Source organism: Rhinatrema bivittatum, chromosome 1, assembly GCF_901001135.1.
Source record: "Rhinatrema bivittatum chromosome 1, aRhiBiv1.1, whole genome shotgun sequence".
NCBI lineage: Eukaryota > Metazoa > Chordata > Amphibia > Gymnophiona > Rhinatrematidae > Rhinatrema > Rhinatrema bivittatum.
The window spans coordinates 417,842,794-417,857,632 of NC_042615.1; the positions used below are offsets into that span (position 1 = coordinate 417,842,794).

The window sequence follows — 14,839 nt, forward strand, 5'->3', positions numbered from 1 at the left end:
GCCATTGTATTATCAACATTCTTTCCAAGCCCACATACACATAAAGGAGAACAGGCTCTTTACTCTTTCAATTGTAAAAGACCCCTGGTGTGTTTCCAAAGAGGGCATCAATCTTCTCTGCTGTTTTTGTCTTTTGATTCCAATAATGGCAATTGACAAACACACTATTATTGCTGGCTTACAGATTACAAACTCTGCCAAGGTTCATCAAGTGAGAGCTTTGGAACTTTTCGTGGCTTATCTCAAGGCCACTTCCCTTGAAGACATCTGCAAAGCTGCTACTTGGTCATCTGCTCACACCTTCATGTCCCACTACTGCCTGGATAGCACAATAACTTTGGGCAAGCAATTCTGCACAGCCTTTTCTTCCAATATTTTATTTATTTTTATTTTATTTAATAGCTTTTGTATACCGTCAATCGTAGGCCATCATAACGGTTTACATGATTTTAGGTAAAAGAACAATAAGTGCTAAAAGAATACAACAGACAATGTATATAAAATAACAGTAATAAATCAACAGATAAAAAGAGGCAGCATTGAAAAAGAATATAATAATAATATTGTCATCACAAAATGAAATACATCATTAATTAAAAGATATGTCTGTATCCTTAGGGTTCTTAATGAACCTTGAGGGACACCTAAGTTGGGTCCTGACAGGACTTCTTGAATAGCCAAGTCTTTACCTCCTTTCAAAATTATTTTAAGTCTGATTGAAGCTGCATTGCTACTGGAAGGGAATTCCAAATTTTGGGGCCTGCTAATGATAAAGCACGGTCTCTGACTTGGCTGAGATGTGCTGAGTGCACGGAAGGAATGGTTATGAGACCTTTGTTAACAGAGCGGAAATTGCGTTGAGGGGTATGTAGTCGAATGGCAGCATTAAGCCAGTCCGTTTGTTCACCAAATATAAGTTTTAGTAGGATACATAGGATTTTGTATTCAATTTGATATTTAACTGGTAACCAATGTAGTGAAATTAAGATCGGGGCTATGTGATCATGTTTCTTGGTTCCTGTTAGAATTCTCACTGCAGTATTCTGTAAAATGTGAAGTGGACGTGTGGTGGAGGTGGGTAAGCCAAGTAGAAGTGAATTACAGTAATCAATGTTTGCAAAGATAAGTAGCTGAAGTACCAGCTCTTCACTTGGTAGGGCTGTGTTATTTGTGCTGCCCTTGGTACCTCCCACTGTTATGGCTAATTCATGCCTGTTTGATAGAAATAGCAAGTTTGTTTACCTGTAAACAGGGTTCTAAATAGACAACAGGAGGAACTAATAGTTCTTAATAGTTAGTCCACTGTCTTGTTAAAGCTTAAGCTTTAGAAGAGACTGGGAGATTCACAGGACAGCATGTGAATGGAAGAACAGCAAATGCTCAGTGAAGTTTCTTTTTTGCTGGGCTCTGAGAGCTGAATCCATGTCAGTGTTGTCAGATAATGTCACCCACAGTAAAAGGCTATATGGAAATGATGGTCTACATTGCCCATGGAATGGAAAAAGGATCCTAAATGAGAAACTCAGATTATATGTCATCGGAGCAGTTGGTCCAGGAACTGATAAGAGGTGGAGCCACTGAATATACATGTGTATATATACACCTTAGCTGGATAAGTCTACACATCAGTATGTTTAGATCAGTTCTATGATGTGTCTAAACTTACATGTATACTTATGTGGCTAACTCTGAATACCAGTAGTTAGCAGTATAAGTTTTATGGCTAAGTTGCTCTGCCCTCGATCCGCCCAGGGATGGACCCAAAAAACAAATCGGAAGCTGATCCAAGATTGCTGTGTAGCAGTAAAGAAGAAGTGGAGATCGGTGTATATAAAAGAGACCTTTATTAAATTTATATATATATATATATGTATGTTTTAATGTTAAATTCAATTGATTTTTAATTCTAGTAGCCCCTGAGGCAGCTCTACACAAGAGCGAAACTCGGCCAGAATCAGGCAAGATTTAATAGAGGTCTCTTTTATATACACCAATCTCCACTTCTTCTTTACTGCTACTCGATCCACCCAGTGCACGCCTACTTTTTGTGCATGTAACTTTCAGCTGTATAAGGAACTTATATGGCTAAGCAGTGGCTGCTGAATATAGGCATATATTCAGCAGCTACTACTTAACTGCATAAGTCCCACTTATCCAGCTAAATAGCGCTGAACGCGCTTTGAATGTTGATCCCAACAAAAATAAGTTGACTAGCAAAGAAGAAATTTAACATTAGGGATAAAATGAAATAAATACTGAAGATATATCGCATAAAGTTCTGGAGACCGTATCTACAAAGAGACAAGGACAAGATGGAAGCGGTACAGAGAAGGGCAACCAGAAAGGTGGAGGGTCTTCATCAGATGACATACGAGGAGAGATTGAAGAATCTAAATATGTACTCCCTGGAGGAAAGGAGGAGCAGGGGTCATATGATTCAGACTTTCAGATACTTGAAAAACTTTAATGATCCAAAGACAACGACAAACCTTTTCCGTCAGAAAAAATCAGCAGAACCAGAGGTCACGAGCTGAGGCTCCAGGGAGGAAGACTAAGAACCAATGTCAGGAAGTATTTCTTCACGGAAAGGGTGGTGGATGCCTGGAATGCCCTTCCAGAGGAAGTGGTGAAGTCTAAAACTGTGAAGGACTTCAAAGGGGCGTGGGATAAACACTGTGGATCCATCAAGTCTAGAGGGCATGAATAAAGAGGAGGCAGCAAAACACTGCACGGAGCGGCAGTAGCTACAGTAGCCACAGAGGCATTCACGGAGCGGGATGCCAGTGGCCAGTAATTGGTGTTCCACCTTCACGGAGCGGGAGGATGGAGGGCTGCTATCTCCAAAACAAAAAAATAAAAACAGGGGTGGGTAAGAGTATGGGGCAAGGGTGTGGCCTGCTTGTTACAGAAGTTGCTACCCCTAATTGAGCTGGATATTCACTTGGATGCAGATACGGCGCTGCTCTCTAAATTGGTGGTGGGGTGGAGGGGAATTGGGGCTGGAGGGTACTGGAAGCCAATAGTAACAGGTGGGAGAGAGAAAAAGGGAAAAAAATGGATAAAGTGCGTAGCTTGCTGGGCAGACTAGATGGGCCGTTTGGTCTTCTTCTGCCGTCATTTCTATGTTTCTATGTTTCATTTCTATGTTAAAGACAAATTAAATTGCAGGATTTTAAACAAAAGTCTGCTTTCCCACATCCTGCATTACAACATACTTCAGAGAAGTATGACTTGTCTAGTCTCATAGCATTCAATTCAACTTGAGCATGTCTGTCTAAATTTTTGTAAAAACTAGATAAAAAAAAGCTCAAATTCCCTTGCAAGGTTTTTCACCTGATTTTAAGAGTAGGGAGAATATATTCAGTCAGTGTCCAGATAGCAATAAATGAGGAGCTGCTTGCAAACCCAGGATGGTTTCAGGAATCCCAAAATTGAATGATGATGACCATGGCTGCTGCCATTCCTCATTTTAAAAGATACAGACATTTCCCAAGCATTTTCATCTGCAGACCTTTACACAAAGGCTTCAAGTCCTCATGAAGCTTCTTAGACTGATACATTCACCCCTCTTAGGAAAAGAATTTGGCTTGTTAAAATTTAAACCACAATACATGCAAAATAGAAACAGCCTAAATATGAAGGCAAGGTTTATACATGTTAAAGGGTTAAAAGAGAGAAACACAACTGAAAGATCTTTTAAAATCTGCTTCCTGCTATAGTATCTATCTAAGGGAGTCATTTATTTTGCTGCGGTATATTCACCTCCAGAAAATACCACACGATATTGCTGCATGAAGGCGTTTACCATGCAGTAAATACCTAACACAACTTAGTAAATATGGGCCGGATTTTAAAAGCCCTGCGCGCGTAAATCCAGCCGGATTTACGCACGTAGGGCACTCGCGCGCCGGCGCGCACACAGCCCCGGGACGCACGTAAGTCCTGTGGCTTCGTAAAAGGGGCGGGGAGGGGGCGTCTCCAGGGGCATGTCCGGGGTCAGGGCGCGGTTCGGGCGGGACTGGAGGGCATGGCGCCGGCCCGGGGGCGTGGTCGAGGCCTCCAGACCAGCCCCTGGGTCGGGTAATGGCGCGCCAGCAGCCCGCTGGCGCGTGCAGATTTACACCTGTTTTCAGCAGGCGTAAATCTGCCAACAAAGGTAGGGGGGGTTTAGATAGGGCCGGGGGGTGGGTTAGGTAGGGGAAGGGAGGGGAAGGTGCGGGGGGGTGGAAAGAAAGTTCCCTCCGAGGCCGCTCCGATTTCGGAGCGGCCTCGGAGGGAACAGGCAGCGCGTGCCGGGCTCGGCGCGTGCAAGTTGCACAAAAGTGCACCCCCTTGCGCACGCCGACCCCAGATTTTATAAGTTACGCGCGGCCGGCTACGCACATATCTTATAAAATCCAGTGTACTTTTGTTCGCGCCTGGTGCGCGAACAAAAGTATGCGCTCGCGCAAATTTATAAAATCTACCCCTATATGTTTACCCCTAAAAAGAAGCTGAGCAGCACCTTCTGCTGATTGCTCATTTTTAAAGGGGCCTGTTTACTAAAGATTTTCTCCCATTTTGTGTCCACTGGAAAAATGCTTAGTAAATAGGGTCTACTCTCTACAGAAAGAGAAGAGAGACAGAAAGAGTGAGTGAGTACTACTGCTTATGCTTTCTCCTATTTTTGTCATTTGGATCCTCTTTCACCTCACCTTTCAACAATGCTGACAGTCATTTAGCCTTCCTTTTGCCTCTTTTAATGCATGGAATACATCTGGTCTGTGCTTCCAAGATGGTATTTGTAAATAATGTCCATGCCAGCAGCTGCAAAAGTTAAGAGTTTATATCAGGCATAGACATTGTTTAAAAATACTATCTTGGTAGCCCAGCAAGATGCATTCCATGCATTAAAAAAAGGTAGGAGAGAGGCCAAATAACTTCTGGCATATTTAAAAAGTCATATGAAAGAGGTTATTATAGCCAAAAGAACTTCTTTCAAAAAATGTAAAGAGGATCCAAATGAAGAAAATAGAAAAAAAGCATAAGTACTGGCATGTTAGATGATAAACATTGATAAGGCAGGCAGAAAGAAAATTTGAAAACAGCAGGAAGCTGTTAAATGATCAAGGGATAAAAGGGGCACTTATGGGAAGAAAAGGCCATAGTGGAAAGACTAAGGGGGTAATTTTCAAAAGGACTTACATGCATAAAATTGTTGTTTATGCATGTAAATGGATTTTACTAGTGTAAATGAGATTTTGAAAATTGCTACTTTAAGTGCATAGCTCCTTTGAAAATTCACTCCATAGGGCTGAATTTTCAAATGGTTTTACGTGCATACATTGACTTTATGTGCATAAATGGTCTTTTGAAAACTGCTACAATATATACTGCTTTTAACACATGTAACTCTTTTGAAAATTCACTCCATTATGATTTCTTTGCTAAGGTGTTTACTGGATAGGATGCTGGGGAAACGGTATTTAATGGTGATAATTCACAGGAGATGAAACAAATTTCAGTGAAACTGGAAGATGTGATAGGGCAAATTGACAAAGAGTAGCAAGTCACCTGGATCAGATGGTATACACCCTAAAGTGCTGAAAGAATGAAAATGAAATTGCACACATATTACTAGTAATTTGTAAGCTTTCATTAAAATCGTCTATTGTACATGAAGATTGGAGGGTGGCCAATGTAATGCCAATCTTTAAAAAGGGCTCCCAGAGTAATTTGGTAAACTATAAACTGGTGAGCTTAATGTCAGTGCTGAAAAAATGGTAGAAACTATTCTAAATATCAAAGAGGTCCATATTCAGACACAGTCTGGATAGCAAAGTTAGCTGGATAAACTTATCCAGCTAATTTTGGATGTAAATTCAATAATGCAGCTGCACTATTGAATATAGCTGGCTATCTTAAATTTAGATGGCTAACTTTAGGACAGGTCTTTGGCCCAACCAGACGTAGCTGGCTACATTAGCCAGCTAACTCTGTATATTGGAGTTAGCTGGCTAACTTAGCCAGCTAATTCATCTCCTTCTGGTTATGCCCCGAAACGCCTCTAGCTTAGCCAGCTAAATTCTAGATATCTATCTTATTAGGTAGGTAAAAACTTAGTCTGATAGGCGCCCATTTAATCAGCTAACTTACTGAACATATAGATAGGCATGGTTTAATGGGACAGAGCCAACATGGATTTACCAAAGGAAAGTCTTGCCTCACCAATCTGCTACATTTCTTGTGAAGGGGTTAATAAACAAGTGGATAATGTTGAGCTGGTGGATACAGTGTATCTTGATTTTCAGAAGGCATTTGACAGTCCCTTATGAGAGACTCCTAAGAAAATTAAAAAGTCATAGGATAGGAGGCGATGTCGTATTATGGATTGCAAACTGGGTAAAAGACAGGAAACAAAGAGTAGGTCAGAATGCTCAGTTTTCTTAATTGAGGAAGGTAAATAGTGAAATACCTCCAGGATCTGTACTGCGAGCAGTGGGGTAGATTTTAAGAAAGTGCGCCTTCGCGTACTTTTGTTGGCGCACCAGGCGCCAACAAAAGTACGCTTGATTTTAGTAGATACGCGCTTAGCCGCGCATATCCGCTGAAATCCGGGATCGGCGCGCGCAAGGCTGCCGATGTCGTGTAGCCGGCACGCGCCGAGCCGCGCAGCCTGCCGCCGTTCCCTCCAAGGCCGCTCCGAAATCAGAGTGGCCTCGGAGGGATCTCGCTTTTGCCCTCCCCTCACCTTCCCCTCCCTTCCTCTATCTAACCCACCCCCCCGGCCCTATCTAGACCCCCCCCCCTACCTTTGTCGGGGGATTTACGCCTCCCGGAGGGAGAAGTAAATCCCCGCGCACCAGCGGGCCGCTAGCATGCCGAGACGCGACCTGGGGGCGGTTCTGGAGGGCATGGCCATGCCCCCGGACCGCCCCGGGCTGAAACCACGCCCCCGGGCCCGCCCCCGAAACGCCGCGTCCCGCTTCCAAAACGCCGCGCCGATCCGACACACCCCCGACACGCCCCCCTCGAAAAACTCCGGAACTTACGCGAGTCCCGGGGCTCTGCGTGCACCGGTAGGCCTATGGAACATAGGTGCACCGGCGCGCAAAGCCCTGCTCGCGTAAATCCGGGTGGATTTACGCGAGCAGAGCTTTTAAAATCCGCCTCAGTGCTTTTAATATATTTATACCTTATCTGGGAAAGGGAATAAAGAGTGAGGTGATCAAATCTGTAGATGACACAAAATTATTCCAAGTTGTTAAATCAAAAGCAGATTGCAAAAAATTGCACAAGGGCGTTGTGCGACTTGGACAATGGGCATCCAAAAGATAGATGAAATTTAATGTGGTCAAGTGCAATGTGATGCACATAGGGAGAAATAATCCAAACTGTAATTACATGAAATTAGGATCCATATTAGGAGTCACCAGACAGGAAAAGGATCTAGGTGTCATTGTGGACAATATGTTGAAATCCTTGACTCAGTGTGCAAAAAAATCAAACAGAAAATTAGGAATTATTAGGAAGGGAATGGAGAATAAAACAGATAATATCATAATATCTCTGCATTGCTCCATAGTGTAACCATATCTAGAGTACTGTGTGCAATACTGGTTTCTGCTTCTCAAAAAAAGATATAGCAAAGCTAGAAAGGTACAGAGAAGTGCAAGCAAAATAATAAAGGGGATGGAACGGCTCCCCTATGAGGAAAAACTGAAGAGTTTAGGGGTCTTTAGCTTAGAGAAGAGACAGCTGAGGAGAGAAGAGACAGCTGAGGAGAGAAGTGATAGAGGTTTATAAAATCATGAGTGGCGTGGACCAGGTAAATGTGAATCAGTTGTTTTCTTTAAAAAAAATATAAAGACTAGGGGACAGTCAATGAAGTTACTAAGTAGCACATTTAAAACAAATCAGAGAAAATATTTTTTTATTCAATACACAAGTAAGATCCAAAGGATATAGTAAAGGCAGTTAGCATAGCTGGATATAAAAAGGTTTGGATAAGTACCTGGAGAAAAAGTCTATAAACACTTATTAACCAGGTAAACTTGGGAAAAGCTATGGGGCAGATTTTCAAAGGGTTATGCGCGTAAGATACATGCGTAACCCCCAAAAGGCTGCCCCTGCCTGCTCCTGCGCTTGGCAAGCCTATCTTGCATAGGCTCGGCAGCGCGTGCAAGCCCGGGACGCGCGTATGTCCCGGAGCTTTGAAAAAGGGGCAGGAAGGGAGAAGGTCAGGGGGCGGTCCCGAGTCCTCTGGCACAGCAGCCTGTGCCGGGGGATGGCGACCCGGCGCGCTCAAGTTACGCCTGCCTTGGGCAGGCGTAACTTCGGAAATAAAAGGTAGGGGGGGATTTAGTTAGGGCTGGGGGATGGGTTAGATAGGGGAAGGGAGGGGAAGGTGGGGGGGATCGCAAAAAAAGTTCCCTCCAAGGCCGCTTCGATTTCGGAGCGGCCTTGGAGGGAACGGGGAAAGCTATCAGGGCTCCCCTTGGGCTCAGCGCGTGCAAGGTGCACAGGTGTGCACCCCCTTGTGCGCGCCAACCACGGATTTTATAACATGCGCGTGGCTGCGTGCACATGTTATAAAATTGGATATAGATCTGTTTGTGCTGGGTTGCGCAAACAAATCTACGCCTGAGCATAAGTTTAAAAATCTGGCCCTATGGGTGTAAGCAGCATGGAATCTAAAAACTGTTTGGGACCTTTCCAGGTACTTGTGACCTAGATTGGCCATTGTTTGAAACAAGATACTGGGTTTGATGGACCTTTGGTCTGACCCAATATGGCAAGTTCTTATGTTTTTTATGAGTGGGAGGGTGGCCTGGGCCCACACTACCTGTTGATGGAGCTGACACTGGGTACTGTGTCGTTGTCACACACACGCTCTGCTAGCAGCCGGTCTCGGATCTCCCAGGCAAACATGGTGGGGTTTTGGCGTTTGTATTCAGCAATTTTATCCACAACTTTGGGCGTGGCAACTTTGGGTTTGGAGCCCCCGATCACTCCAGGCTTAATGCTTCCTGTCTCGTAGTACCTGCAGGAAAAAATATATATTTACACAGGATAACTCGTTTCATTATCCACAGTAGTTTAAGAGATATAATACAAGTATGCTGGATGTGAAGCACCTTTGTGTATGTGCCATGAAATATATCATACAGAGCGAGGTAATTGTGCTGCAAGATTTTAAGATACTGTATCCAAAACCTTCACTGGATCAGATCTCTTACATTTTCTGCCAGGAACACCAGTCTCTTTTCTCCCTTTCTCTCGCTCTCTGTCTCTCTAATTCAGGAGATTTTATTGGCATGACAATTTGTACACCTGCTGCCAAAGTAATACACAAAGGAAGTAATTCTGTAACAATCCCACATATCAGGCGGGTAATTTTAGAAAAGCAACCTTGGAAATGCCTTGTAAAATTACCTTTAAAGTGATTAAAGAAAATAAAAGAGAAAGAAAACTATATGTATAATAGTAATAATAGCAAACTAAGGGGGTTATTTTCTAAACAGCCTTTTCGCGTGCGATAGGATGCAAAAAAGCTGGAGGGGAGGCGTCGGAGCAGGGAGGGGAGGGGGAGGAGTCGGCCACAGCACCGCTGCCGGCGATAATGTGAGGAATGTTATCGCCGGCAGTAGCGCGGCGAATAGCTCCACCTTTTACGGTGGTGCTATTCACATCAAAGGCTGCAGCCAGCCGCACCTCAGCCGGCGAAATCGCACCGCTGTGGTGGGAACGGCTGCAGCCTTTCGCAGGCCCGACACCCCCTTTGCCCTGCCCCCTTTTTCACGGGATTCATCATTCCACGAGGAATGATGAATCCAGCCCTAAAATTGCAAAATATAGAAAGGACAGTAGCAATAACAATTCGGATTCTGGTGCTGGTCATGGTCATATTGTTTCTGATCAAATGAACCTCTCTTTCTCGTCTTCCTATGGTTGCATTAACTGCAGCACAGTTAGAGCTGTTCTAGAGGGAGAAGGGACTGACTGGACAATCCAATATCCTCCAGCTCAGGCTAGGAAGGCAACAGTGGCCACTCTCCCTGTCTGTCTCCTTCTTTTGCCACCTAATCACCTAGGAAGAAAGAGCGAGACATAGGGGAGGAAGGACAATAGTTGCTATTCTTTTATTGTCCCTCCCCAGTTGTTGTCACAAGATGTTTTGTGAACTGGGGGACTGGAAGTGAGAAGAGAGATGGAGAGGAAAATGGAGGCCCAGAAAGGGGAACGTGAGATGGGGGCCCAAGAGAAGCAATGGGCAGAGAAGGAATTGGGGCAAGAAGGAGATGGAGGGTGAGAAAGTCAGTGAAAGAGAAGTAGAAATGTAAGAAAGGGGGAAAAACGAGAATGAAGAACAGAAATGAATGGTATAAATGAGAAAATAAAACGTGGTAAAGACAATTAATTGGGATGGAGAGAGTAAATGATAAAGAACTGGAAGAAGGAGAGAAATAGAGAAAGGAAAGGAGATATAGTTGAAATCTGAAATTGGGAGCAAGTGTAAGATATATTTGGAGAGGAGACTAAATTGGAAGCAAGTGTAAGATATATTTGGAGAGGAGACTAAAACCTGGAATGTATGTCACTCCCTACCTACCGGAGGGAGTGACATACACAGAACTGAGGGAGAAGCTGAGAGACAAAACTATGGACACGGGAAAAGGAGAGGAATAGCGATCATCAAAGAGGAGTCAGAAAAAAACAATAAAATGCAGATACAGAAGGGGAGCACAAAAGAAGCATTCTATAGACACAAAAAGGAGAGAAACAGATCCAGAAAAGAACCTGAGAACAGAGTAATGGGACAGATAGAGAGAAGGGCACAAAAATAAGGACTACAAAGCCCACAGACACTACAGGAAAAGAAGCAGGGGATGTAAAAAGGCACAGAAATAAGAGTCGGGGGAAAGAACTACAATGAAAGATAGTGAGATGAACACTGAGAAAAGAATCAAATAAAAAGGATGAATATGAAGCAAAGACTTTTATTTTGGTTTGCAGTGCAGCGATACATCAGTAGTGTGTTGTTCGTATGCATTATTTGCATACTACAGGTTCAAGGTAACAATGGTAACTAACTACTGAAAAAATCCTTCGAGGTGCTGTGATTGTTAGTAATATAATATAATACTGGGATTACATTTGGCTGTGAGAATGGGGCAGGGTCGCAGATCCGGCAGACCCAGTTTTTTGCTTTCTTATTCAGGAAACGTTATTGGCATGACAATTTGCATGTTTATTACCAAAGTAATATACACTGAAGAGCCATATTCAAAACATCTGTCCGGCTAACTATGAGAGTTTTAATTATCCCTCCACTGAGCAGGTCAATTTTGTGCGGGCAAATCACTGCCGACCCAAAATTTATCTGATGTTGGAGGCGTTCCCAGATTGCAGTTAAACTTTAGCCGTGGGTGGCTATAGTCACCCACTCTGATTTGATAAATCGCTGTCCTAAAGTTACCCAGATAACATTAGCCAGGTATCTTCATCTGGATATAGTGAGCAGCACTTGTATCCGGAAAAGTGCCACTGACTATCTGGATAATTTTGCCTGGATAACTTACCTGGGCAACAGAAGTTTGAATATGGACCTCATACATTTAAAAAATAAGAGAAGAAATACATAATAGAGATAATAATAAGAAAATAAGAGGTCAATAATTAAAAACCCAAAAACCAGATGTCTTATCTGGCTAAAGTTAGCCGTCAGGGATATTCAGCGGGATGAATGTTCTGCTCAATATCTTCAAATAAAATAATCCAGGCATACCTATCAGATAGCTTTGAAACATAACTGGTAATGTTTGAATATCGCCAGTTAACCAGATACATGTACCTGGAAAATGTTACTTTAACCAGCTATATTCAAAGAATACAACCAGTTAAGGGCAAGCATGTTTAATAAAAACAAAAAGTAGTCAAGCAGGCCTACTGATCTGATCCCCCTCCCCACCCAAGTACCCAAAGTGAGACAAATGTTGGGCCTGCTAGCCCAATCCCCCGAATGCTCCCTGAAAGATTTTGCAGAAATGTTATTTATTTCTTTATTTTAAAAGTTTTATAGCCTGCACACATTCAGAAGATGATGCTGGCAGGGCACAATATAACATACACAGTATTATCTTATGTTAAATAGGGTTGATTGTCACCCCTTCCCCTCCCACGCGCCCTCCTTCCTTCCCTCCAGTTTAGTCAAAAAACGTTGCCTCAGGCTCTCTCCTCTTCCTTCCTCTCCATCCCCTCACCACCCAACTCCTAACCTTTCCTCAGCGCCCTCTAAAACCTTCTGCACTGCTGGAATCACAGTGCACTCATACATCGATCCCAGCAGCTTCCAGCAATGCTTTGATAGGATAACTGCAATGCCAGCAGCACAGAAGATTTTGGAGGGTGTCAGATGGGGTGCAAGGGTAGAGATTGGCGTTGTGAGGGGGAAGAGGAGGGGGGTCAGAGGTAAGTTTTATGGCCAAATCTGCAAAATCGAGGGAACGGATGGAGATTAGCCCCATTCAACATAAACTTATACAAAACATTTGGAGGACTTGGGGAGAGGAGGGGATTGAACAGAGAGGCCCAACATTTGTCTCACTCGGGTGCGGAGTGGGGAATCGGGCCTCCAGACCCATTCAGTTGCTTTTTTTTTTTTTTTACAAGTTTCTCACTTTACTGACTATTTTCTTTGAATATGATCTGAGAAGGTTAAAGTTACCCAGGAATACATTGCCAGATAACGTTAGCTCTCCACTTAGTCACATCTAGAATTACAACAATCAGGCATGTCAAACAATTACCAATAAATAATTTTAAAAAAATGTGGTATATGAAAAAATATTAACAAGAGAAATTATTTATTGAAAATATTTATTAAATGTGATATGTTTTTCATACATAGCTATAACATTCCATTACTAGGTCACCCTTTTAAACCAAATAGCAGAAATATATAGAACAAGGAACTGATGTGCTCAAAAGTTTACACTGCTCTTAAAGCAGAAAGGAAGCACAATGATCTTAGTCAACGTGTCCTTTAACTCATTACTGCCAACTGGTTCAGATCCCTAACACCTTTATTCATTTTAATTTCAAATTCTAAAAGCACTTTTCAAGTGGAGCTGTCAACATCCATAAAAAATGTGAAAAACTATCACTTAATGGTAACTTGAAAGAGATTCCTATCTTGAGTCCTCAGCAATGACACTTCTTCCACCTAAAACCTAGGCTTCATCAGGGGGTAAATATTTTAGGCAAAGAACTTATCTCAGACATAATTGTCCTTCCCATCATAAAACAAAATAGTCCTCATGGACGATGGAGATCAGTAACGTGCAACTATGCTCAGTTTCTCATGTAAGCAGTTTTTAAAGCTTACATAATCCTAAATAATAGATATTGGTTTCCTAATGAAATCCATCCCTCACTTCCAATGGTATTTATGTAAAAATACATGTATCCCTCAATAAATGCTTTGCAAGGACAGCACTTTGCCTTGCAATAGACTTTGCCTTGCAATAGACTAACACTTGAAACCTGCAATTTTATGGCTATTTCCTTGACCATTTTTTCTAAACTACTAAAACAAAATCTGAAGGTTTTAGCAAGGTACTGAAGTGCAAAGTAGTCCTTGAAAATCTACAACTGAGTTTAAAAACTGGTTTGATATACAGGTATATGGGCAAAGTAAAAGAGGAGCATAAATATATACATGTTAATGGCATGTCATCTAAGTGCCTACATCTCGAAAATGCAAATGTACATGTATCTATTATACACACATGAACCTCCCTCGCCAAACACCACGTCCATTTCTGAGAATACACACATAGGGTTAGGTATCTGATAAACCCAGTTCTCCACCTGGAGCTGACTTGTGCAACGAAACTGTATTTTTACCCGAGTAAGAGATTTTCTGTATACAGAGAGAATACCAACAGAATGTAAACCGGACTTGCATTTCCTGTTCCTCTGTATTGATTATTCCATCTGATTCATTGTAAACTGCTCAGAACTTAAGCCCCTGGGCTATACTACAGTGATTAACTGATTATCTGACTTCAGGTAAGGAATGGGTGAATCCATACTAACTGACTGGCTAATTTTAAAAGGTACGTGCATGCACTCATAAACACTCCTATCGGAACACGAGAGGAGAGTCACTGCAATTTTATATCGTCCTCACAAGTATGTGCGTATCATTTAAAAAAAGCCCTGCCGCACGCATGTGTGTGCATAATCTTGAGGCGGCTTGAGTAAATGTCCTGTGTGTATTTCTGCTAGGGCTTTACCAGCTTTTACGCACATATGTAGGTGGACTTTAAAACATGCTCATGTGAAGGAAAAAAAACAGTTTTTCCAATTAGTCTATCAGCTTGTCCAATTGATATTGAGGTCTTCAAGACCCCTCTGGTTCTTCATCCTGTTAGTCCTCCATTTGACCCCGAATCCTCATGCCGTGCTGAAAGTCCTAAAACTCAAGATCTCCAGACTTGCTCCTCATCAGGACCAGCAGTAAAGTTACACCAGCGCACACCATGGAGTTACACACATAAGCCTTGGCCCCGCCCCAAAATGCCCAGGCCCCAGCCCTTTTCTGTCCCCTTCTTCCTGACGCGCGCACAAGTATTGTTCACATGCGCTTTGCTGCTTCTTAAAATTCACTTTGCTCACACGTGGCCCGCATCTGGGCATTTATGGCCATTTTGCACAAGCAATACTTTTAAAATCTACCTCTATATTGAAAACTTCCTACAAAGAAAGAGGAGCTGAATATGTGACACAAAATGCCAGCTTCCTTATGACCTACAGGCAGATTTAGCATTCTAGTAAAGGCAAGCCCACATAACAG

The 14,839-nt window shown here is 42.7% G+C and overlaps 1 protein-coding gene across 2 annotated transcripts in view; it reads right to left on the reverse strand.

Annotated features, from left to right (window-relative positions):
* PAX5 (paired box 5) overlaps positions 1-14,839 on the reverse strand; it is a 752,119-nt gene that overhangs the window by 717,476 nt on the left and 19,804 nt on the right. For both annotated transcript variants that reach the window (XM_029602903.1, XM_029602894.1), the window contains exon 3: positions 8,825-9,022. In XM_029602903.1, coding sequence (XP_029458763.1) covers positions 8,825-9,022 — 198 coding nt within the window. The remainder of the gene's footprint in view (positions 1-8,824; positions 9,023-14,839) is intronic.